The sequence below is a fragment of the Vigna umbellata genome, chromosome 4 (genome assembly GCF_029865625.1).
Source record: "Vigna umbellata cultivar VRB3 chromosome 4, Vumbellata_1.0, whole genome shotgun sequence".
Taxonomy (NCBI): domain Eukaryota; kingdom Viridiplantae; phylum Streptophyta; class Magnoliopsida; order Fabales; family Fabaceae; genus Vigna; species Vigna umbellata.
Window position 1 is genome coordinate 73,392,460 of NC_142168.1, and position 25,072 is coordinate 73,417,531.

Genomic DNA, 25,072 nt, shown 5'->3' on the forward strand with positions numbered 1-25,072 from the left:
AAAAAAAACCTAGAATATATTTTAAATTAGCCTGGAATTAAAAATTTCTAATAGTTGAAAATCAATACTGAATTATATATGTAGAATTTTTTTCTTAAAGCTGTCAAAATGTAAAATATAAAAAGTATTTCATTACGTTCTGCGTAAAATTTTCCGGGATGTTTTAGAATTTTAAAAGGTCAATTTTGTTATTTAACTGTGATGCGTAGGGACAAAGCCTTGATATTTTTTCACTAACCTTTTCAGGATTGTGGTAAAAAATGTGAGAATATTGAAAGGTACAGGGTAATTGACAAAACCTTTTTTCATTGAGGCCAATATACAGAAAAAAAAAACCAGCAGTACCCATTTTGGGGCTCAATCACAAAAGATGATATTCATGTCAGAGTCCAATGCAGCCAATTAATCATTTGAAACATTAATAATTGGCGAATGGAAATCTGAGGGTGTCCAAAAGCAATGGAGAAATTATGGACGATAAATTCTGATAGCTTTTGTAACCTGAAGCCGGCAAAAAGGACATCTGGACACTGCAGAAGAACATCTACGACACAATACGTGACCACAAGGAACTATCGTTATATCAACCTCAGAACTCAGACAAATCCGACAAATCCATGCTGCTTTCGCTGTATCAGCTTCTTTTGTTGCCTTTTCAACCTTTTCCTGTACAATGTATAATGTTATTTCAAACTTATCATAAAGGTTAACTCTAAGAGATATGCATTATAAAGCATCAAGGTACCTACTTTAGTTCAATCATTACTGTGTCCTACGCTATAAAAGTAAAACTATCCCCAAAGCTTATACAACTGTAATGCAGCATAGATAGAATTTTCATTGCTTCAATTGATAATTAAAAATGGATACCCTTTTGTCCCTTGTAATATCTGACTGCACCAATACATACATATGTAAGAAAATCGTTGGTAGATAAGTTTAAGGAGGAGTTTCGTAAGTGGATATCCAAAAATTTCCAACAAGAAACCTATGTTTAAGATATCAAAAGTTTCAAGTGCGATGCGTCAAACTAACAACGGGTTCATATGACATGCTCAAATAAACCATAAAGAGTTTTCAAATGATCGTGAAATTAGAATGCCAACACGGCAAATTACCATTCAGAAAGAAAAATATTAATAATGGTATAACACAACGAGGCTATGAAATCATCGAACTAAAAATTAAAATCACCAACCTGCTCTAACACAAGAGCTGCCTGAGACTCTCTTAGATTTTCTTGCAAATTTAATGTTCTTTGAAGTAGAGCCTGCTTCTCCACATCCATTTTGATCCCAGCAGCAGACAGTATTTCATTGACTGCCTGCACCAGTTCCGCAGATGAAACCTTGCCAGACTGCTCTCTCACAGGCTGCACCTATTCACAAGAAGATACTTCTCATTCATTTAAGAAAATTGACATGAGCAATACAAAATGAACCAACAGAATGTGATAGAACTCTCAAGGTTTATGTTAGGAACAAAGGCAGAAATTAAACATAGAAGTTACTAGTAAGGAGAGAAGGGGGTTAGACAGTTAGGAGGGACTAAATTAGGCAGTTATAACACCAGTTAGGCGGTTATAATGCCTAAGTTGGTTTTCTTTTAAGGGGGAGCGTGTATGGAGGTTAGTGGTGGGTATTTTATTTTGTAACAGGTTCTGCCCTGTGTAAAGGGAACTTCTTCCCTTGAATGTAGTTGAATGTTTTCTGTTTTTCCATTCCAATAAAACACTGACTTACCTTGTTGGTGTTAAATCTGTGTTGTTTTTCTTAAACTGAAATAGAGCTTAGGTTTCTTGTCACCAAAAAACCTAACAGAATGCTTATTTTTAAATGGTAACAAGATATGTGACAGTTAAAGGTAGATAGCATTGAGCATAAGCCACAAACTAAACAAGAAAAGTTTCTTAATTTCAAGCTTTTGTTTTCATCCCAACCTTAAAAGCTCCAAAAATATCTCTCATTTGCTGACACATTATTCATGCGTTAATGGAAAGCATAGGATGATGGATCACAAATTGCAATGCCTGTAATAAATGCAAATTTACGATACATGATACTAGTAATTAGTGAAAAGTTCCAAGGGATAAACCTGAGAATAGCTTTCTCCCCTTCCTGAGGAGCTCTCTGGGAAATCAACACTGGGCATGTTACTACTCAATAAAGGGCTATCATGCACCAGTGTTTCTTTTAGAGGACTACTAGCTGATACACTCTTAAATGAAAATACTTGTGATGAAAGGAAAAATTGTGTATCCCCCTGCGCAACTTCAATTTTAATTCTGTACAGAGCTTGACCTGCAGATGGTCTAACATCTTCCCAAACCCTACCATACTTCAGCTTTTCACCTTGTTGAGACCGCCAAGCTACTATTTCACCAGAATAAAAGGGCCTGAGTGGATGGAACTGCACAAGACGTGCATCCTGTGGCAATATTTCCTTGCCAACCATATTGCTACTCCCATTTATAGGTTCAACTTCTTTCTTATCAGAGCAGAGTTTTAAAACATTAACAACAGCAATCTCAGATCCTTCAGGACAACCAAATAAGGGCCCAACAGGCAATATGATTGGAGAGCCTAATACCTGACTGACTATAATGGCAATGAGATCAAAAAGAGAAATATAAGTTGGTGGTTCAGCAACTAGAATACAGGATCTTGATTGGTTCAAAAAATAAAGAGTTTGATGTGCAGAATCATTCTTCCACCCAGGGATGCTAAAATCTTTGCCTGCACGTGTAACATCTACAAAATTGGGCAATAGCAGAAATTTTGTTTTAAGACACTTAACAAATTGCATCTTTTCCGCAGTAGAGTTCAATATGCATTCTATTGTATCTAATGAAAAACTATTGAATGCAGGAATGTAACTGCCCATGCTTTTAACAATGGTCCAGACAGCAGTTTGAAGAGACTTGCTCGATAACTTCTGTTTGAGGGTCAACAGTAAAACAGACCCCAGAGAACCCAAAGTCTGTAGTGCGTGATCCTCATCTAGTTCCTGTAACCAAACAGAAACATTCCTGTAAGAAAAAGCCTATAGCAGACAAAAGTTAGATAACAATAAATAGGAAAATGCTCCTGAAATTTTGCTACCTCTACGACAATATCAGACAATTTTTTGATGCCGAGCATGATACATACTCTCTCAGGAAGATCTGCATGAACAAATCTAATCCTGGAAGTATCAATACATTTTACATATCGAGAACCATAAGAATCCACATAGACACAGGATCCTGAATGAACAAGTCTGCAGCCATCATCTGGAACTATGGCTTCTGATTTCCAGTTTGACCCATTCAATGTGTTCCCCTCAACAATTTGATCACAGATGAAATTCAAAATTTCCATCACTGCACGGAGCTCATTGGGGTTTAGTCGCTGATATCCACAAGCTTTCTGAAGATGTAATAGAAGACCCTTTGCAGCAGAGAGTGTTAACATGTCCTGGAGTCCCAAATCTTTAAGAATCTTTACAAATGGGAGATATGCAGTAGGAAGCTCAAAAGCAAATGGAGACAAATTTATCATCAGACGAGCAAAAAGAGCATCAGCAGTCACAAGGCGCGTTCCATTTGCAACAGGAAGAAATGCCACTTTGCGTAGCTCTGCCACATCTGCAATAGCACAAGTAATTAGAAATTCCAAGTAACAACCTAAGCAAACCTGCTTAATCAAATGAACAGAATGATTGGAGGTTCACAGGAATATGGTAAGCCAATTGGTCATATATTAAGTGCATTGAGTAAGAAGAATCAGAGATAAATACAAAAAACATATCAGTCACACCCTTTCTACTCAACCCTTAGCAAAATGGAATAACATGAGAATAGAGAAGAACCTGAGGAAGAAAGTGAATCCCAAATTTTGTCTAAATATTTCAAAATTTCACAGGTACATTCCTCAATGTTCATTCCTGAAGCAATGGGCCAATGAGCAAGAGTGTCTTCCCCTCCATTTCTCCCAATTACCTAGGAAAAAGAAAGCTAGCATAAAATACATGTAGGTAAGTAATGTAATATAAAACATAAACCAAAAGTATCATTTTTACTTGCAAGTGCTTCAAAACTGTACAAAAAGCAGGAGGACTCCGTAAATGCAGAGGCCCCCACGAGTACTCTGGAGGAACAGTGTGTTGTTTGGAAAGAATGGGAGCACAACTCCAAGCCAGAGGCCAATCTTTAGACAAAATAGCTTCATTATACGAAGCAAACACCCTCTTGCAACCGACGTTAGGAAACCCCAGTTCAGCAGGTACACATGCAATCTTGCCAAGAAGATCACAGAAGTTGTTGCTAAAGAAAAGAGCAAAGTTGGAGAAAACAAATTCAACTACAGAACCTCCTAATGCCCACACCTCTGGTGAAACTTCAGAATGACTGTTTATTATGTCTGTCTCAAAATCATCCAAATCACCTGATTTCATGCACTCAATTCCAAGAAACTCAACTCTTTTGGCACATTCAATTATTACCTCTACCTCCGTAGCAGTCCGAAGCCCAAGTTTCCTTAGTATTCGAAGCCACCCATCTGTGTTGAACCTTTCTCCTGGAAATTTTCTTCTCTCACCAAAGAATATAGAGATTAAGATAGCATCACCAGGATCAAATAAATCTAATGGTTTCAACAGATCTGTCGAAAACTCATCAGAATTTCTAACAAATTTAGTTTCTTTCAAAGCTTCAACCACCAGCTGATCTGATTGAAGATCATGCCAATTTTTAAAAATATGTATTAATATTTCCTCCTGCTCATTCTGAGATTTTCTTTCAAAGCCGGGTAAGCCAAAGCGTACTAAGATCTGTTGATCATGCAACTCCAGCACTCCAAGGGCTCGAAGAAATGAACTTTCATTTGAATCAGTGGCACATGAAAGACAACGCTCATCATATGGTTTTAAAAATGAATTTGAAGGGATCATGCATTGATCTTGACCTTGCAACTTAGTATAAGAACCAACAACTGTTTTATATATTGGGACAGAACGCAAAGCTTCAATTTGTTCGTGGGTATAATGAAAGTCATTGGAGAAGAATTCATCAGAAAAGAGTGAAAAAAGTGCATCGCAATTTGAAGTTGAGAGATTAGTTGGTTCAGTGAAATACCCAGCTTGCTTAGCTGCCACAAGTTTGGATGCAATGACATGGCCCAAAGATTGACCAGACATAGAAAAACAATTGCTTGAAGCAGCACAATCGATAAATGCCTCATCAAATATGGGTATGTTACACTGGTTTAACATTGGCAGTAACCAGGGATAATTGGTTTTGAATCTTTCAAAAGCTGAAATATAGGACTCTGCTAAGTCAGTTTCAGAAGTATTATCCCTTGGCACCCTAACACCACTCACATAACTTTCAGCAGATTCATTTTCTGAAATCCCACTTGTCGAATTTGAGTGCTCCAAAAGAGGAGGAATGAATACCAGGTGCCGCTCTCTAACCCGGCACAAGACTGGCCTACCAAGAAATGCCGGAATTAGGGGCCAATCAGAGAAAAGGGATAATTCTTCCGTTGAGCCCCTAAACCTTTTCCAAAATGTTCTAATCCATTCAGGTGAAGGACCCCCTTGACTTCCAGAACTAGGAAGTTTCTCCCAAGAAAGCCATGGAGCCATATTCGATCCCATTACATGGTTCACCCAATCTTCATGGAAAATTTGTTTCATATGATTGGCCAGTAAATTAAGGGAGAAGTTTTGCAGCTTTAGTAGAGACTGGAGGGTAAAATTAGAAAATATGCCACCTAAGAGAGGCCTGTCTATTAGTTTAGAATGAATAAATTTGTCTCCCAAGGGAAGCATCAATGACTGCTGCTCTTTATTCCCAATCCAAAGTTCATTTAAGCCCAACTTTTTTAAATTGCTAGTTCCAGTTGGAAATGGTAAGCCTTTGAGTTCTGAAGCAATTAATATGAACTTTTCGTCCCTACTTTGACCAATGGAAGTCATAGCATTACTGTAAGACCCGGGGGCTCCTGATCTACCAATGTCCTCAACAACACCCCGACCAAAATCAAATAAAGCCTTCCCTAAACTTGTCATCATTTCCAATGCATCTCCAGAACTGGCTTCTCCCCGAGTAGTGGAGCCTGGAATATTACGCTGAAAAGAAGTGATTCTGTGGATATCAATTTCTCGGGAAAAAGCATTGGAAGTATCAGGATCATTATCTTTGGCTGAGGTGGATGACTCTGCTTTCTGAAAATCAGACAAGCAATATTCAAGAACATCTATATACGTGTCAACTGATTGCAGAGTAAATGGCTTTGAAGAAACCTTTAGGAGATCCCTAACCATTTTTGGTCTAATTTCTCGCACTGAAAAACTGACAGCTTGGATTTCAGTCACCAATTCCCACGGTACTGAAAATACAGGATAATGCTCCTTTACAAAGCTGCAAACTGTAGCTGGAAGCAAATTACCAATCAATCCATTCCCCGGCTGTGAAAGAAACATGCCTTCGTCAGCCTTGACCAAATTTCCTGAGTACAGCTGCCATACTGGAAGGTCAACAATACGAGAATAAAATGGATGTATTACCCGGTCTTTAAGGCATTCCCAGTCTGCTTTAAGATCAACTCTTGGTGGACTTGGAGGGTTGTCATCATGATTAGCTTGTTGATCAATCAGAACTTTCCTCTCACAAGATCGAGGCCAGAAGGAGTAGATTTGATCTCCATAAGCCTTCAAAGAGCGACTGATTGCAGAATAGGCACTCGAATCAAATAATGAGCTTGGAATATCTCTTCTTAGCTTCTGAATCTCCAAAACCATTTCAACATAGGAATCACATACACAAGACATCACCTCTCTGTTCCAAGATTCAATTAATTGATTTCCGGCATCAAAGTGTCCCTGAGTAGAAGCCCCTCTGTCTTGGTATTTAAAGAGATAACGACCCGTATTGTGACACACAAGAAAACAACCTATGATAGTGACAGGTAAGTTTATACAACCAGACAAAGGAAGAGGGGCCATAATTGAGCTCCTTGAGAAATCATTGGCATGATAGCCATTGCTGGATATAAGTGCTGCTATTCCAGCAACGGGAGTCAAGTTGTATGCAAGATACCTCCTGAACAGAAAAAAAAAAAATTGAATTTTGATAGATATTACCAAACAAAACAAAACTTTCATGAGATAAACATAACATATGGAACATAAAACTTCAATCATTACGCTTGAATGAGTTTCAATATAAACTAAGACTTGTTTACTGTCCTTCCAACTCTAACTGAAAAAGAGGAATAAAGAATGAAAAAGCTTCAGTATGAACCCTCCCTTAAGATCAAGACAAAGAAGCAATGTGCAAAGCCAAGGAGTTTTTTGCAAGAAATAAAGAAACCATGGAAAATAGCTTCCACATTCATAAACTTCTGTGTTTTCTATGGCTATTTTGTATTTTAGAGAGAAAAAGTGCTAGATACATCCTCAAACTGCTCCATCGATAAGTAAAAAGGTTTTCAAGTTAATAAAAGGAAAATGGCAACCAAGTTATTGTAAAGCATTGACACAGATCATACAAAAGTTATTGTAAGACATCAACATGAGTTTTTGACATCCATGCAATTCAAATATAACCATACCGATCAAGAGCCATATTTCTGGTTTGCCCAGAACCCAAGCTGAGTGCAACAAGCCATCTATCAATGACTGTAGTTCCTTCTGAATATAAATTCACATCAATTACATGCATCTTTATCATCGCATTGGAGCTGCTAAATATTCTTGATAATTGAAACTTTCTCCATTTCTTTTCAGAAAATGGATTCCTCAAAATAGAAGATGATGGGTCAATGCTTATAGAAAAATTCCGCCTTGGATTAGAATGTCCTTCTTCCCACGTTGATATGGATACCTAGAAGAAATGCAATTTCACTCTGGCTCAATAGAATCATGAAAATGTTCCAGACAAGAGTCCTCTCATATGGTAGAAATTACAAGTAAGACATATTAAGTATACAGGTGTTTTGTATGAACAATTTTCTAACAATAGTAGATGATAATGAGTTCAATAATAGAGATAAGCCATCCACATATATAAATAGACACATGCACATGCACCAAGAATCATAATTACTTCTTGACTATTTCTTCCCTAAAAAAGTAGTCCTTGATCAGATCTGTAGTTAAACAGTTAATTAGCCATGTAATTAGTACTTGTTAGAATATGTATTATATATATGTAGTTGGTATTTAATGTAGGTGTTAGTAGCTGTACATATGAGTTGCTGACGAAGAAGCTAACAAATTAACAGATAGCTAACTAAATCTAACAGAAAATCTAAAGGAGTTAACAGTGAAATGCAAATATAATGTAAAAGCACTTATACATAAAGTTCCCATCTCTAATATATGGTATGGATAAGATAGAGTATGGAGCATAATAAACGTGTGAGACTTCCAACTCACACTTAAAACCAACAACTTTCACCTTTAACTATTAGTCCCTTTCACACATTGTAACCTCACCCCACCGGAAGCCTTTTCTCCTACATTTTCCCCATAGACAGTGCCAATTTTTGGGATCTTCGAGGGAACCATCAGCGAGATCTTGACTAAAGAGCCAGGAACCAACCTCACAAGGCATCAAGACACCACTCTATACCCAAAACCTTAATACATGGGTATGTGGGTCTTTCTCCATGTATATTTGCTCATCTTCCTCCTTTTCACCTCCCAAATCACATTTGAACACTCAAGTGAGTTCCTTCCTCACATTGTAAGTTTCATAAAAAACCAAATCCATTTCCCCTCAAAGAGCATTAGATTTTCACCACATCAAATCACCAGAATTTCTTGCTTGAATTTGTCACAACCTAATCTAGCATGCATGGCTCATTCACATCCCATAAACCTCAACTCAACCAAATACCTCCAAACAAATATTTCCCCACATTCCATGTGAACATTTAATTCCCCAAGTTCTATCCCGAATCCCAAAGAAAATCTAATTTCAACCTGTTAAATCCCATTTGTTCTGCCTTGCTGCATGAAGAATAGAACAGTACTAAATTTACCTGTAAAACTGACTTCAGAAACAGGAGTGCTCTAGATCCATGCTTCATAAATATGTCAATAATATGCCTTATTCTGTTTGATCCAAGGTCAGGTCCATCCTTCAAGCAATCAAATGATAAAGGCATCCGAATAATGGTAGAATCAGCTAATGACCACAAGTCAGTCTGCTCAATGAGCATTGGACTAAATTGATCACAAAATCGTTGAGTCAGATCATTACCTGCAACCTCAAGAGTAAACAACTTTATGTTCTACAATTGTATAGGAATTTGGCTATTAGATTTCAAAATTAAATAAGAGAATACTTATGAACTTTTATTTTATAAAAAAATACTCCACATAAGGGAGAAGTACAAAAGTAACACTACGAAAATGCATATTAAAATAAACTTAAATCAAGGATACTGATACCAAAAGGCTTTCCAATCTTGAAGCATAGCCAATAGGGTACCTCTCATAAGTAACCATTAACTAACGACCATGAAAAGGATCAAAGAATATTACTCAAAAAACAAAAGTTTTGGAAATTGCTTTACAATTTAGGAACAATTAACCTTTGCACGACTAACCATGACAATAACCAGCTACTCACTAACCACTGTTTGAACATTATTAACCAAGTCAGGGATTATTCAGTTCCAAAAGAAAAAAATAATTTAACAAAGATTTTTGCTAGACAAATAAAGTATAAACTTTGAGGGCTTCAATGAACTTGACGGACGGGTAAAGAGAACAGAAAATATTTCAATGAACTATTGCCATTAGTCTTGCATTTTCTCTTCTCTGACTTGGCTCTGTTATTGGGAATTTTTAACATTTTGGTATAAAAGCACATGATACAAGTTGTGTGCTCTACAATTCTCCAGTCAAACAGTCCCTACCATCTGACATAGTAAACTATGTCTGCAAGAGATCAACCTAGAGTACTCACAGTACACTTCCAAAAAGTTATCAGTAGTAGAAAAGTGAAAGATAGTAAATGGGTCTGAAATGGAAAACGTTAGAAACTATTTAATTATTTTGCATTAACTCAGATGATTAGCACACAGTATACCTATCAAAGAAAACATCTTTGCTGATGGGGCATTTGCCAAAGGTGTACCAAGTACCAAGCCACGAGGATCAAACATATAAAAGAAGCCACCAGACATGACTGAGAGAAGATCACAGATGGAATAGCAGCTAACCAATCCTAAACCATACTTAATTGTGTTGCCACGCAATCTCCATGGAGGACGGAGCTGGAGATTACTAAATTCCTCTCGACTCAAGCAAGCACCTTCGAAGATTACTACAAGGGCAGGCCCTTGGAATTCACCTGTATAAAGAAATCATACCATGTTAACTGCAATTTAGAAAAGTAATCCAAAACAGCTAAACACAGTATGGTCATCTCACACTCAACAGACACTATCTATGGGTATTCCATAAGTTAAGCTAGCCAACATTGGCATCCAATGATATTTGGAAACATTGTAAGAAAATAAGTCCCTGTGCACACATCTAATTCTGGAGTCTGAGGATAGTCAGGATAAGCAGCCCCTAACAATCTAACCCACTGAGCAGGGAAGTTGTTTCTAGGACTCGAACTTGTTGCCACAATGCACAATGCAGTAACCTAACTGCTTGATGAGAAGGGAAAATTCACCTAGAGCTCTAGAAGAACATCCAAACATGATACATCAATCGAGAAATATCCTCCTATTCAATGGACCAAGTCTTTGGTAGTCCTTTATAAAAATTTATGGTTCAAGTAGGTTGACTCACTAGGCATGGGGGCTGGAAGGGCAGCAGCCCATTATCTCTCCACTATAGAAAACCAAAATTATTGACTACTCTTGTTAGCCAGTGTATCATTCCTCCTCACATGACCTCCTCGACTAAAATAACAGTCATTTTGTTGAAACAAATGACTATACATTACCTAAACAAAAATATCCAAATTTTCTAAAACATATCTAAAAATTACCTAAATTGTGCTGCAGCAGGGATTGGCGAGGATGTTCCCTCTTATCATAAACCAGGTGTAATCTCTTGGCTTGGCAGCAATCTGCCAACTCAAGAAGGTCAAACAACAAAAACTCATTGTTTCCATACAGCGCCAAAAGTTCATTTACTTTATTGTAGTCCATGCAGGGCAGATCTTTAGTCAAATCATCACTGACTAAAGAAAGGCATCGAACTGACTGTACACCAAGCTTGTCAGCCAAATCATTGCCTATAACTGGATGCACAAAATGTCTACCAATAAGGGAGCTGTTTTCCAGCCAAGGTGCATCATTATATACAAGATCTCCTGCTTGCATTAAAACTCCAAAATCATTAGGAATCAACAAGGGACTATCAAAAGTCTCAAAAAGTGGCTTCTCCAAGCAACACTCTACTATGGCTTCAAGGACACAATGGACAAAATTTAACTGATCTGTAGACAGAGGAACCCCGTGCACATCATTCTGCAACCTTTGTAATACTTGAAGATAGTCTGAAATACCAAAACTCAATCTAACTCCCAGCTTTATCAACAAATCTTTATACTCTGATAGTTCAGATGGAACAACATACAAATAAGGTGTAAATTTTACAGGTGAATCAAATGCCAGTGCATTTTGTGATACAAAATCATCACCAATCCAAACCCATGAAGCACCATCCAACCCTGCTTTCAGGTTATTGATATCCTCAGTATTAATAAATTGCTGCAATTTTGAGTAAAGGTAAGGTATTTCCTTTTGCAACTGAGCTTCAAAACTGGGATCCAGCAGTGAATTTATCTTAAGCTGCTGATAGGATTTAGATAGCTCAACTAACTGCCTTGTTAAAACCCCAACATTTGGGCAATCCATCCACCCAAGTTTAGTTTGTAGATATGTAGTGTCACATTCACCATCTAAAATAAACATTGAGGAAGATACCATCCACATCTGTGATTTAGGCCTCACACTAGTAGGGGGTGCAACAACTTGGTTATTGGATTTTAACCATGGAAGTCCCGTAACAGCTGGATTAGAAATTACTGGACACCAAGAGATTAGCTTCAATTCAGACCAAAATTCTTCTTCTACCATATCAAATGCTGAGCTGCTACAAAATAAATCAATATCAGTCAGGTAGGTCTCTTCTTTAGGGAAACCATCATATACAAAAGCATCATCCGTTATGCTGCTACTTTCCAGAGCCGCACCACCTTGTTGATCATCATTCTTACTTCCAACTTTATTTGAGAGCTTATAGGCTAATGTATCTAAAAGATGCAGTAACTCTCCACCATGTTTGGAGGCATCAATGTTCCCAGAATCATGCAAGAGGCTAACTGACCTAGCACAATCAAGCAAGCCAGTAAATCCTAGAGTTGTCCTAAGTCCAAGGCAAACTAAAGCATCCAAAATTTCGGGATCAAAGAATTTGTCCGAAGGAAAGAAAGCATTTCCATGAAGCATCTTTTTAAGGTGAGGAACCCGAGGATCATAAAGCCTGCAATAACATTCTAGTCAGCAATCCAAATGTCAGTTTTTATATAAGTAAAACACTTAATCAAGAAGCTTAACTATTCAAGGATAAAACATCAGTACAAGAAAGCTGCAGCTGAAAATTCAGTGTTTATTTACATAAATTACTTGAAACAATTTACAGATGCTTTGATGTCTAATTACAATTATATCAAGTAACTATCCATAACTTGTTTTGATCTTTTTCCTTCTACACCAATCTCTATCAAAGGTCTTAGCCAGTATTTTAGTTTAAACTCAAATCTATCACCACCTCAACCATCTGAAAATCCAGTGTCCAGTACTTCCCTCACATCAAATTTTGGTGCAACACCCTCTATGTCTACTAGTGTTAGTTCATCTTCTTCTGAATTAGTATCTCCTATTGCACCTTTACTTAATACTCATCCTATGCAAACTCAACCTAAATCTGGTATTTTTCAAAACAGAGTTCATCCATCCTTGTTATCTCATTCTAATCCTACCAGTGTCAAACAAGCTCTTAAAGATGAAATTGGCTGGTTGCATTACTACAAGAATATGATGCTCTAATGAAACAAAAGACTTGGGATCTGATACCCTTAGCCTCTAATAGAAGGGTTGTTGGTTGTAACTGGGTTTTCCAAGGATGGAAAATGCAGATGGCTCAATAAATAAGTATAAAGCTCATCTTGCAGCAAAAGGTTTTCATCAAGTCCATGGTTTTTAATTTTCATGAAACCTTTTCTCCAAAACTAAAACCTGTTACAATCAGAATTATTCTTATTATTGCTCTCTCTCATGGGTGGCAATTGCTTCAACTTGATGTCAATAATGCCTTTTTGAATGGTTATTTTGTTAAAACAATTTATGTGCAACAACCACATGGTTTTAAAGCAAGTGATAAATCTCTTGTTTGTATGTTGAATAAAGCACTCTATAAATTAAAACAAGCCTCGAAAATTTGGTTCAATCATTTACAAACTACTCTTCATCAGTTTGGTTTTGTTAATAGCACTAGAGATACCTCTCTTCATCTACAAATGGAATCAGATGTTGTCTACTTTTTGGTTTATGTTGATAATACAATCATAACTGGAAGCTCTGTTATTCTCATTCAGAATATTACAGCCAGACTCTGCAATTTTTTCCTTGAAACTTGGTCAACTGAACTATTTTCTTGGCCTTCAGAACAAATATTTATCTGATTATTCTATTCTCATGACACAGACAAAGTATATAAGATACTAGTTTCATAAAACACATATGCTTGAATCTCATTCAATTTCAGACCCTATGATCTTCAATTGCAAGTTGTCTAAACATGGTGCTGATCTTTTTTCAAATCTTACTTCATATCATTCAGTGGTTGGTACTTTGCAATATGTCAATCTTACTTGGCAAGAAATTAGTTTTGTTGTAAACAATGTTTGCTAGTTATGGCTAACCTACTTGATTCTCATTCGGCTATAGTTAAACGCATTCTAAGGTACCTTAAAGGAACATTGTTTCATAAATTACACCTTCAATCTTTATCACTCGGACATTCTATATCTTTGAAAGCCTTTTGTGATGCCAATTGGGCATTAGGTATTGATGATAGAAGATATGTCAGGAGCAACAACTTTTCTTGGTTCTAATTTGATATCCTGGCAGTCGCAAGTTATTGTTCATTCCAATACTAAAGCAAAATATAGAAGTTTAGCACAAACTTCTGATGAGCTATCATGGATTACTACGTTGCTTATTGAACTGCATTTCCTTTTACTACAACTCCTTTTTGTGACAGTCAAGGTGTTGTCTGTTCTCATAATCCAGTTTTTCATAATCAAACTAAGCACATGGAGATGATGTTTTCTTTGTCAGAGAGAAGGTTATGGCCAAGCAACTATTATTTATCATATTCCAGCTCTTGATCAATAGGTGAATGTTCTAACCAAGCCTCTGTCTTCAACTCGTTTTGTGTTTCTTAGGAGCAAAGCAAGTCAGTTTGTATAGTTTGTGGATGTATTAATAGTAAGTTTTCTTTGTACAGCTATAGGTTTATTTGTAAGCTATTTTGTACGGCTTTTAGTTCTTATATAGCTGTTAGTAAGCAGTGCCTATAAATACATCTTGTACTCATACCTTCAGATGTGAAAATACATAATAAAAATTCATTTCGTGTTCAGTTCTCTTTCTCTCTTTTCACTCACAGTTCAGTTAACCAAAGAAAAAATTATTCTGGTACTGACCATTTAGAAGAAAAATCACAGAAAATCATGCACCTTAAAATACAATAAAGGAAGATAACTTATTGATAGATATTGTAATTTTATTTTAAAAAATAGGATATTACCTTGATGGTTGTTGCCAAGATCCATCAGCTGCCTGAACAAATTGGGCACACGAGATTGAAGACTTGAGAGAGAGATCCTCTTCAACCAAATGCTGCACGTCATGCAGAATGGCCAGAACAACTTCTTGCCTTGAAACGAACTCTGACATGTGATTGAAAATGTAATCCTTGTAGAATTCCACTTTAGTTGGTTCTTTCATTCCTAAATACCTTTTCATAATGACTCGCTCTGTTTCTGATTCAGTTCTTAAGAAATTATCATTTAAGAGATCTTCACAAACACCAGTAGGACCAAGCCATTTAATAGGACTACCCAAACTAACTAGTTTTCTGCTTTTGTAAGACTCAAATATTGGAAGATGTTTGATGATTTCAATATGCACGTCATCAATTTGCTCTTCGGAGAACCATTTTGTTTGGAGAATAAAACTTCTTAGTTCATGAAGCTCCCCTTCAGATACATCTGTAAAGATCCCCTCAATCTTATGTGGTTCCAAAGCAATAGCCAGAAACACATTTAGTACACCTCTTGCTGTTGCTGACTGCACAAAGCAGTCCAATTTAGGGTGATCCAATAACAGATCATGTCTCAAGAATAAACATCCAACCTTCACTAACAAAGAAGACATCTTCTCACTCCATCCATCATTTCTTATCACATTCAACTTTTGTGCTAACTGCATCAGGCAGTCATCCCCAACTGGCAATATAGGCCACTTAGAAAACATGATAAGATCATCACAATATGATTTCAGATAGTTCCACAGTAGTTGCAACCACTCTACACTTGGTTGGCCATGAATACCAGGAGTCCAACTTACTTGCCGAGCATGTTGCCACTCTACAGGAAGTAACTTCACAAGAAGTTTCTCAAGCAACTGGCATGACAGGAAAGAAATGTTTGTTCCATCCGTTTCGGCAATGTAACAAAGTTTTCTATGAACTTCTTCAGGAATAGCACAATCTACAAGTTGATGAGGAATATAATCTTTCAGAAGGCCGTATTCATCACCACGTGCAATGTAAACTCTTTCTCCAGCTCCCTTCATATCAATTGATGTAAAGGAACCATCTGCAACTGGTAACAAAGGCAAGCCGCATAGGGCATCAAACTGCAAGGATTTTTGCAAGTCATGTAAGCAATATTCAAGAGTCAATATCATTGCATCCCTGTCTTTGAATTCGCGCTTCCTTCTGATTAAAAGGGTCCTTAACAGCTTAGGAGTCATAAAATGCAATGATGGACAGATTTCCATAAACCTTTCAGAAAGTGACTGTGGAAGAGTAATGACAGGTAGAGAAGCCCCAGACAACGCTTTTACAAGCTCAGCTGCCTTGGGGAAAGTAAAATCAGGAAATATAGCATGTTTGGTTGAAGTCCACTGTCCTCCTCTAGCTTCTGTATATAATACACGGAGATTAAACTGAGCAACAAATTGATAGAGTTTCCGCACTGCTGATGCCCAAGGTTCTAACCCTAATGTTGTTGGCCATAACGAGAAGAACAAATTGCAAGGGCCGATCTCTGATGCTATTTTCTCAAGCAAACGACCATATGCAGGGGCAACAACATTTTCAAGGAGGAAAATATTCCACTCTGAGCGTTTTCTTCCACCTCCAGCCATATCAGAACCAAACCAGATATCCCTGCGATTTGATGACAATTCAAAGTATGCATTCACATGAGCAGGAAGACCAGTACTGATTGGTAAAGGTAAAAAGCAGAATGCACGACCTTCAAAATTCTCCAACTGATGATTAGGCAAACTAACACTTTGAAACAGATCAGGAGAAACCGTGCAATCATTCTCCCCCTTTGAACTTTCAACCATGTCAATTTCAACCTTGACAGAATTCAAATATGCAGCAACACATGCCCATGGAACAAAATTGTAATAGCTACTATTGGCTGTTTCAGATCTTTTCTTTTGAGCATTCCCATCACCTAAACATTCTGTGGTTATCCAATAGTGTGAAGTACGAGATGATGTGCTTTGTTCAGTAATTATGATCTTCTGGCATTTATAAGGCAAATCTCTGCCAATGGATAGGCTTAGTTTCTTCAGAAACTGAACTCTATTCATTCCAACACGTCTACTTTCCTTGAAGAAATTGAACACATCCTGGGCTTCAGCAGATCCAGTTTCAGGCTCACCTATACAGGTTCTGCATACACGGTGCAGCAGGTGCATTTCATTCATTGTTCCTTCCTTCACAAAAATAGAGATAGATTTCACATTGCGCAGGAAAAGTAATGTTTCAGAAACAACCTCAGAAAAAGAAGTAAAAAGAGATCTGACATCTTCAGGTGTATAAATTTCCTTTTTGATTTGGCTCCGAGAGGCAACACCTGCACTTCTAAGAGGGAATCGAAATAATGTACCAGGAAAAGGATGTTGCAAATCACAACCAAAATGTAGCATTGGGGAAAATTGGTCAGGAAATTGCTCCAAAATCTTTCGTCCCACAAATTTAATTCGTAAACCAGGGTGCGAAGGAGAAATGCCAGGCAAATTACTGGCATGGGGATCAAACATTACAATATTTTCTCCCGAAACAAACATAGGGATGTCAGTAAAGTGATAGACACAATTAAATCCTAGTCCAAATCTCCCAATTGCAAAAGCCTTCTCAAGTTTACTTTCTTGACCAATACGCGATATTGCATAAAGATCATGGGGGCTAAAAACTGAGTCATTGAAACAGTATAGAGCAGGACCTTGCCAATCAGCCATTTCAGGAGAAAGAATAGAAGAAGTCCCATAGTGAGAATTATCCAAAAGAAATATTACTTCAGAAGCTCCAGCATCTTCTGCATTTTGTACCAGCTCAAATAGGGTCCCAGGTCCATCAGCATACATTTCAAGTATGTGCTTGAGCCTTGTAGTCAAAGCCTCATGCTGTCCAAAAGCCTCAGCAGCTCCAGACAGGCCAAAATTCATTGAATCTGAGCTCTCTGCCAGCAACATCCGACGAAGAGAGCAAACTCCAAGCTTTTCTGCTACATCATTAGAAATGTTTCCATGCACAAATTTTTGTACTGTTTTCTTTGCATTCCAAGCCACATTTGGAGGACTGCCAAATGAGCCATTGGAATCATCTGAGCCAAGCAACCAGGGGGCATCATTATAAACCAAGTCACTAGCAAGAAATAGTCTACCTGACACATCTGGCAGATAGAGCTGGACTTTTTGTTCATAATGGTAAACTTCAGCTAAATGATGCACTATTAGTGTGACGGCCCTTATCTCCTGTGTGTCAAGAGGAGATGATCCCTTTCTAACTGCCATCCTATGAAGAATATTAGCATAATCAGCAGGTTGCAAGAATTCCCGAATACCAAGTTCAAGAAATAATTTTTTGAAAACTGCCAAATCAATTGGGATAACACGAATATATGGAGCCAAATGAAGAGGACCATCTAGGACAACTTCCTCAGAAGTTGCAAATCCATCCCCCACCCAAATCCATCGACATCCTTCAAGAACAGCTTTTACAATCTCAATCTCATCTGAAGACATCATTCCAGTCAGTATTGAATATATTCTCGGCATTGACAGAGCTAATTCCTGCCTAAGAACTTGATCAGACACAATCTCATTATTTTTCCCAAGCTCCAGTAACTGTGCAGCAATTACACCTCCTCCAGGTGGGGACATCCATCCTAGACCATATAATAAAGCTGTGGAAGAGCATTCAACGTCCAATATCCGCATGCTAGCTGAGACAAGCCACAAATCACTTAGTGGCCTTACAAGTTTTGGAGGAGCAACCATTGATGAGACAACTGGCCATGGTAATGACTGAAAAGGGGTAGTGACTAGAACTGGGCACCAAGAAATCAGCCTTAGGTCAATCCAGAATTTTTCAAGATCAGATTTTGTGTTGCTAGACCTAAAAGCAGTTGTTGCTCGTGATAATATTCTGCTAACTGCTCCTTTATTATCAACAACTTGATCAGGAAGCCACTTTAGTGCATTAACTTCAAGGTAAGAGAAAAGCACTTTCCCTCTTAAGTATGCCTTTTGTTGATCCTCATGCATCAAACGCTCGATGCATCGAGCACATTCTAAAACAGTATCTGGAGACACAGAAGTTCTAAGTCCCAAGCCTCGTAGAATATTAAGTATTTCAGATTCTCGAAAAGCACCAGCAGGGAAATTATCTGAGTCTTCTAGTAATGCATATAGTTCTTCATTACAAGGATCATACAAAACTAAAGGACACTTAAGACCACCAGTGAGTGTCGGTATGAATTTCAAATTTTTCAATGAGTCCCTAATATATGCATCTTCAAGGGACAAAAGAGCCAAATTTTGTAGAACCGATAACATTATGCTATCTCGAACATCAGCTTGCAACTCGCTAACTCTATTAAAAACATGTTGCATGTAAAACTGTGCTTTACCCATTCTCTCGACTCCATAACATCTTGACAAAATATCCTCTTCAACTTTTGAGGATTTGACCATGAACTCAATGCCAACCAGAATAATGTCCGGCACATCTAATGGTGGTAAGTACTTTCGAGGATTTTCTAAAGCAGAAAATTGGAAATCTTCAGCAGACTCTCTTCCGTAGACTCTAAATATAGGTAATCTCTTGCAAAACCTTATGCTAAATTCATCCATAGAGGGTCCAACATACCATTTAGGATCAAGAAGAAATCTCCGGAGTTCATTTCTCTCTTCAGTTGCTAGACTATCAAGTGAAGCATGCATAACTTCAGGACTTGAAACTGCATTAAATATTGATTCCAAAACACCTGTTGCATTGTCATCACATACATAACTAGATATATCTGGATGCTCAATTACATAATTTGGATTCAATATATGACATCCAACTTTCACAAGGATACCCTGTAACATATCAGAGATTTTGCTTCCATTGATCATTTTCAATTGTCTAGAAGGTCTTAACAGATGCCCTGATGTGGAAGGCAAAATTGGCCAATCACTAAATAGTGGTAATATTTCAGTGTGCTTTCCAAGGTATTGCCAGAATAGCAGAAACCATGATGATGTTGGCTTTTGACAAGAGTCAGGGTTCCAGAACACTTTACTTTTATATTTCCAGTCACCTGGCATAAATGCAGGGAATAGCTGGGCAAAATGGTGAATACTAAAAAGAATGACATTGGTTTTTGAGGACATCGCAATAGCAGAGAGTCTGCTTAATATATTGGGAGGAATGTTCTGATCAATTACTCTATCAGAAACCAGTTGCATAAGCTTGTATCCTAATTCATCACAAATGAAGTAAGAAACTTCTTTTGATGCTTCTGAAAATGATGCAAAATTGCCATTAGCCAAAGGAAGTAAAGGAAGATCATAAGCCTCTTTTCCAACATCATCATCAACCAAGTCCTCTAGGCAATATTCGAGCAATAGAAACCTGTACTGTCTGCTCAAATAATTAAGTCTACCATTTTCCCTAAGAAATTGGCGTACTGTACCAGGTGTAACCACCTTGCTTGAGCTATACTGTAAAAGCAAGTCAAACAATGAACTAGGTATATGCACAACTGGCATTCCCAGCTTCATCAAAGCCAAACCAAGGTCCTCACTTCTGGAAAATTTTTCATCATGAAGAAAGGCTTCACTTGGTGATACCCAACTTCCTCCATTGAGATCTGAATACATAACTGTAGCATGACCAATATTTTTGTATATTTGTTCAACCAATATATTCCATGGCTCTTCAAAAGTGCCAGTAGGCCACAAAGAATAGTAAAGGTCTGTTGGGCCCAACAATTCTTTAATACCAAGTAGCATATGCATAAAAGTAGGAGCAACAAGATCTTCCAGAAGAAGCCTATTCCAGGTAGAACGAACTTTTCCACTTCTATCCATGTCATCCCCATACCAGATGCCACGACGATTTGATGAGACCTCAAAGAATCCATTGACTTGTACACTAAGGCCAGTTCTAACAGGTAGTGGAAGAAAACAGAAAGCCTGACCAGTCCTAAGAATATTGTTCTGTAAAAAAACACATACAGCAATAAGAGGAATGGACAATGTATATAAACAAAGAGCTCCAAAAAAGCAAGTGAAAACTATAGTGTACACTGCATTTGTTCTTCTATGAAAAGGGTCAAAAGTTGTGTCAACTTTCTATAATAAGTTAGATGCAAGAGAAGAAGGGTAACTAGGGAGAGCTCTTCCCGGTGTCATCTTGAAAACCTGGACGACCAATCACCTTTTCACTTCTCTGATTTGAATGTATGAAAGCATTAGTATATTATTCAATTAAAAATGGCTCAATCAATTTAATGAATTTACTTTTGTTCCATTTTATTTTCCTTTTTATCTTTCTATTAATTTTTTTATGTATGATTAAGACATAAAAGGGTCTTTAACCAAAATGTTATTTTATTGTGTCTTCTATCCTATATTAAAGGGTTTCAAATCTATCCCAAAAGGATTGAGATACAAATTAAAAGGAAGAAACATTTTTTCTCTTCCCCTGGTAGTTCAAACCACAAAAACCAATCTCTCCTTTCAGAGAATGTTTAGTTGTCTCTCATTCTCAGTTGCACTTTCAAACTACCTCTTGGTAAAAATTAATATGTATATGATTTAAAATAGTTGACCAAGCCATGTTGATATCAGAAAATAAATCTATTCACTTCATTTCTGTTAGAATCTGTTTTATTAGCTGTATTATTTCTGTTAGGATTTGTGTTTTATTGTTTCCTTATTTAGGAGATTATAATTACAGAATATGATGGGGATATCCCTGAATCATAGGGATATGGTTGTCTAGGAGCTATTATTATACTTCCTAAAATAGCTTTCTAGCCTTGTATGTGTAGATTGTATTCTCAGCATAAAAAATGAATTATTCTACCCTCAATTATAACAATTTCGGTCCGTAAGAAGGTTAGTAGAGAAAAGTTGTGTAGAGAGATCCAAAGCTTGTTAAGAGGCACAGGAATGAAGTATCTCATGTAATTGGAAACAACTAACAAAAAATCTTGAAAAAGATCTCCATTTTGTACCAAAAGCAAATCATAACACTATCAGTAGAACAGTAGGTAGCATTGTATATGAAGTCAAATAAGATAGTTTCAAAGATTGGAATGCACCATCACTCCGACATATATACCTAGAAGGCATTGTTATAGTCTACATTGCCTGTAAAAGATTCAAGTTCTATGATCAATAAACTCCTACTTTCTAAATGAAATTGTGCATGTGATATCTTTTCATAGGTAACTTTATCACTTTGATCATATTCTTATTTACACTGGGACACCTATAAAATAAAAGCAAGTTCCAATGGACGTATCATACATCATGGAAAACATAACATATCATAATAAATTCACCATGATGGCTATTTGTTGTAAGCAATAAACTAAAAATAAATCTAGAACCACAAAAGCAATCAAGAATTTAAACAATAAACATACCACGAAGATGCAGTATCCTACAAGAACAAAGGGAAAGAAAGGAAAGCAAAGGACCAAAAAACATACAAAGTTGTAACACATCACGTATAGAGCTCTAATCCACTTGATATCCTATTAAAGATACATCACTGATCTAAATGCCAAATCTAGAACACAAACAAGAAACAGCCTCATTGCATTTTTCTCTGAAACAACCACCCCATTGATCTCCCAAAACATCTGACCAGAGGAGTAAACTCTTTTCAAACTCATTGGACGAGCCCAATAACCTTTTATACTTCAAACAGAGTTACATGCTTTACTTTCAATCATCAATTGGAGTCAAAATTAATTGGAGGGCTGGATGAACCAAAATGTTCGTAAATGGTCCACGCCTTTCAACTGTGTTCACATCCACACTAAGATGACAGTTAATAATGGGGCAGAACCAAAAGCAAATCCAAATTTATAGTAACAAGAATTCAATGTGTATGCACGGGAGAGAGAGAGAGAAGAGGTTGGGGCAACAGCAAAAGGATAAGATATTGAAAATTACATTCGATAAATTTTCAGAAATGCATGCCGCAATTGATGCCCATGGCAGCAAGTGAATGTCATAATCTTTTGATGCAGTAGTAGCAAAAGAGCCAATCCTACTAGATGCTGCGGCCATGGTTTGCACCACATAAAATCTCTCGGTTTGCCTCTTAGCTTCATCACCACTTATTCTCTCACTTACAAAGTCCAACTGAAATGCATCCATTTCAGCTGTAGTATTTAAATGCTTAGACAATCTGACCAGTGCCTGTCGATGCCAAACTGTATCATCAGATACTGAACTGACAGAACATGAATGAATTTTCTTAGGTTCAGATTCTCCAACATCCCACAAATACATTTCAATGCACAGCACACTCTTAAGAAACAGAAGTGCCAAAACTCCTTCTTCGAAGAGTTGAACAAACATGGAGGAAATGTCTTCTGGTGAATATGCTTGCCTTGAGAGCTTACTTCTGACTGCCTGGTCTGCATTTCTCAAAGGAAAACGGAACAGTGTTCCAGAAAAAGGACTTTGCATGTCACAACCAAAAGCACAATATGGGGAAAACTGGTCCCTGTAAAAGGAGAGGGCAGATGAGCCAGTGAAATCAATCCGCTTCCCGGGATTTGCTGCAGAAACTCTTGGAAGATAAGCACCCTGAGGATCAAACAATACAACATATTTGCCGCTCACAAAAGAGGGAAGATCTGTCAAATGGTACACTGAGTTGAAGCCAACCCTAAAATGTATATGCAGAACAAAATGACAACAAGAATTAGAGAAATGCAAAGAACCCAAACATCAGGTTAATATGACTTTTTTTTCCAAAAAAATAATGATAGACGGAGAAAGGGAAATTGGCAACTGGCAGCGTTGGTTACTGAACAAAATTACAATTTTGAAAGAGTAATGGTATAAAAACACTCCTATAAATCAAGCACCTCATTACCACCTATCCCGTCTCTCTATCTCTATCTTCCTATCATACCTACACTTCTCTCTTTTAACTCTCTTTCTCTCTAGATGTGAATTACCATTTAAGTGTCCTAGGACAACTTTCCTTTTCTTTTTAAAAATGAGTGCAACCATATATATAGGTACACTAAATGACAAACACTAAAATGAAGAACATCCCCCATTCAGTTTATGAATAAAAATCATTATGGCATTCTCACACGTCAATCTCATTATCAGAGCCTTTACATTGCAGTACAGAAAGTCCAGCTTCAGTTCCGACAGTTCACTCGCACATGAAAGGGAAAAGATCAACAAAAACAAACCTTCGCACTACATTTTTACATTCTCACAAAACACATAAAATACTAAAAGCATTCATACTCTCCATAACTCTATTCATCAATCGTCAACGACCACACATCACTTATCTCACCATAATGTCCGGTTACAACTACAACAAAAAATTTAACAAACGTACTATATTTTTGAAGCTGTCACAGAGCACGCATAAGCTAGAAAAAACAATCAAAATTCACAATTATACAACTCCTTCGTCAATCATCTAGAACAAATCACATATCACTTCTCTCACCATATTTTCCAGTTAAAACTGCAACAACAAAAACTTTACACCAAAACCAGTGCACTACATTTTTTAACTTCTCACAAACACGCATAAAATACCAAAACCACTTATAAAAAAATAGAACATAACAACACAATTCCGTTGTCAACGACCACACATCACTTCTCGCTATATTCCAGCAACAACTACAATTACTTCACACCTAAATCCTTGGATTGAACCAAACATCAACACAAAAACAAATAAACAACATCAATCAACATAATCCCAGTTCAATTGAACAAGTTGGATAAGACCGCGGCGAAAAAAGAAAGTACCCGAAGCGACCGGTCTTGGAGGCCTGTCCATGCTTGGCGCTTCCGCCGATCTTGGAGATGCTGACGAAATCGTCCTCGGTGAAAACGGCGTTGTTGTAGGCCAGCAGAGCGGGTCCCTGCCACTGAGCAAGAGAGTTCGTGAGCAGCGAGTCGCCGCGGTGGGTGCGGCGATCGAGGCAGAGCGAGACGGTGGTGGCGCCGGCGTCGTCTGCATTCTGTACGAGCTCCTTGAGGACCGTGGTTCCCTCCGGATAGTTCAGCAGAACCTCGCGGATGCGGCGAGTGAGATCAACCGTCTGCCCGAAATCTTCTAGAAAGATCGATTCCGGAGCCATTGTTCTACGGCGCTCGATTGCGCATACGAAGACTATGGTATTCCGATGATGCGATAGGTTTTAATTTTGATTCAGTTTCATCGTCCAAGTAAAAAGAATAACAGA

The 25,072-nt window shown here is 37.5% G+C and overlaps 1 protein-coding gene across 3 annotated transcripts; it reads right to left on the reverse strand.

Annotated features, from left to right (window-relative positions):
• Positions 1 to 289: 289 nt before the first annotated feature.
• On the reverse strand, positions 290 to 25,072 carry LOC148201217 (uncharacterized). Of its 3 annotated transcripts, none has more exons than XM_088113487.1 (13): positions 24,633 to 25,072; positions 22,788 to 23,511; positions 14,833 to 20,816; positions 11,000 to 12,501; positions 10,085 to 10,348; positions 9,030 to 9,250; positions 7,596 to 7,867; positions 4,060 to 7,084; positions 3,850 to 3,979; positions 3,102 to 3,625; positions 2,095 to 3,006; positions 1,199 to 1,372; positions 290 to 666 (listed from the first exon to the last, which is right to left on the reverse strand). In XM_088113487.1, the coding sequence occupies exons 1-13, from the start codon at positions 24,965 to 24,967 to the stop codon at positions 469 to 471; spliced, it is 14,265 nt and encodes a 4,754-aa protein (XP_087969613.1). In that variant the 5' UTR covers positions 24,968 to 25,072; the 3' UTR covers positions 290 to 468. The 3 variants fall into 3 exon arrangements, with proteins under 3 accessions (XP_087969613.1, XP_087969612.1, XP_087969614.1); XM_088113486.1 differs by having other exon boundaries at positions 1,199 to 1,378; XM_088113488.1 differs by having other exon boundaries at positions 1,199 to 1,378; positions 22,788 to 23,479; positions 24,633 to 25,014.

What these genes read in the sequence shown, in the direction of transcription:
- LOC148201217 (XM_088113486.1), bottom strand. Translation starts at nt 24,967, where the DNA reads ATGGCTCCGGAATCGATCTTTCTAGAAGATTTCGGGCAGACGGTTGAT. An exon ending in TCCAAGACCGGTCGCTTCGG is followed by an intron (nt 23,512 to 24,632) that starts GTACTTTCTTTT and finishes TATACATTTTAG; the next exon opens with GGTTGGCTTCAACTCAGTGT. An exon ending in AAAGATGTTTTCTTTGATAG is followed by an intron (nt 9,251 to 10,084) that starts GTATACTGTGTG and finishes TTGAGGTTGCAG; the next exon opens with GTAATGATCTGACTCAACGA.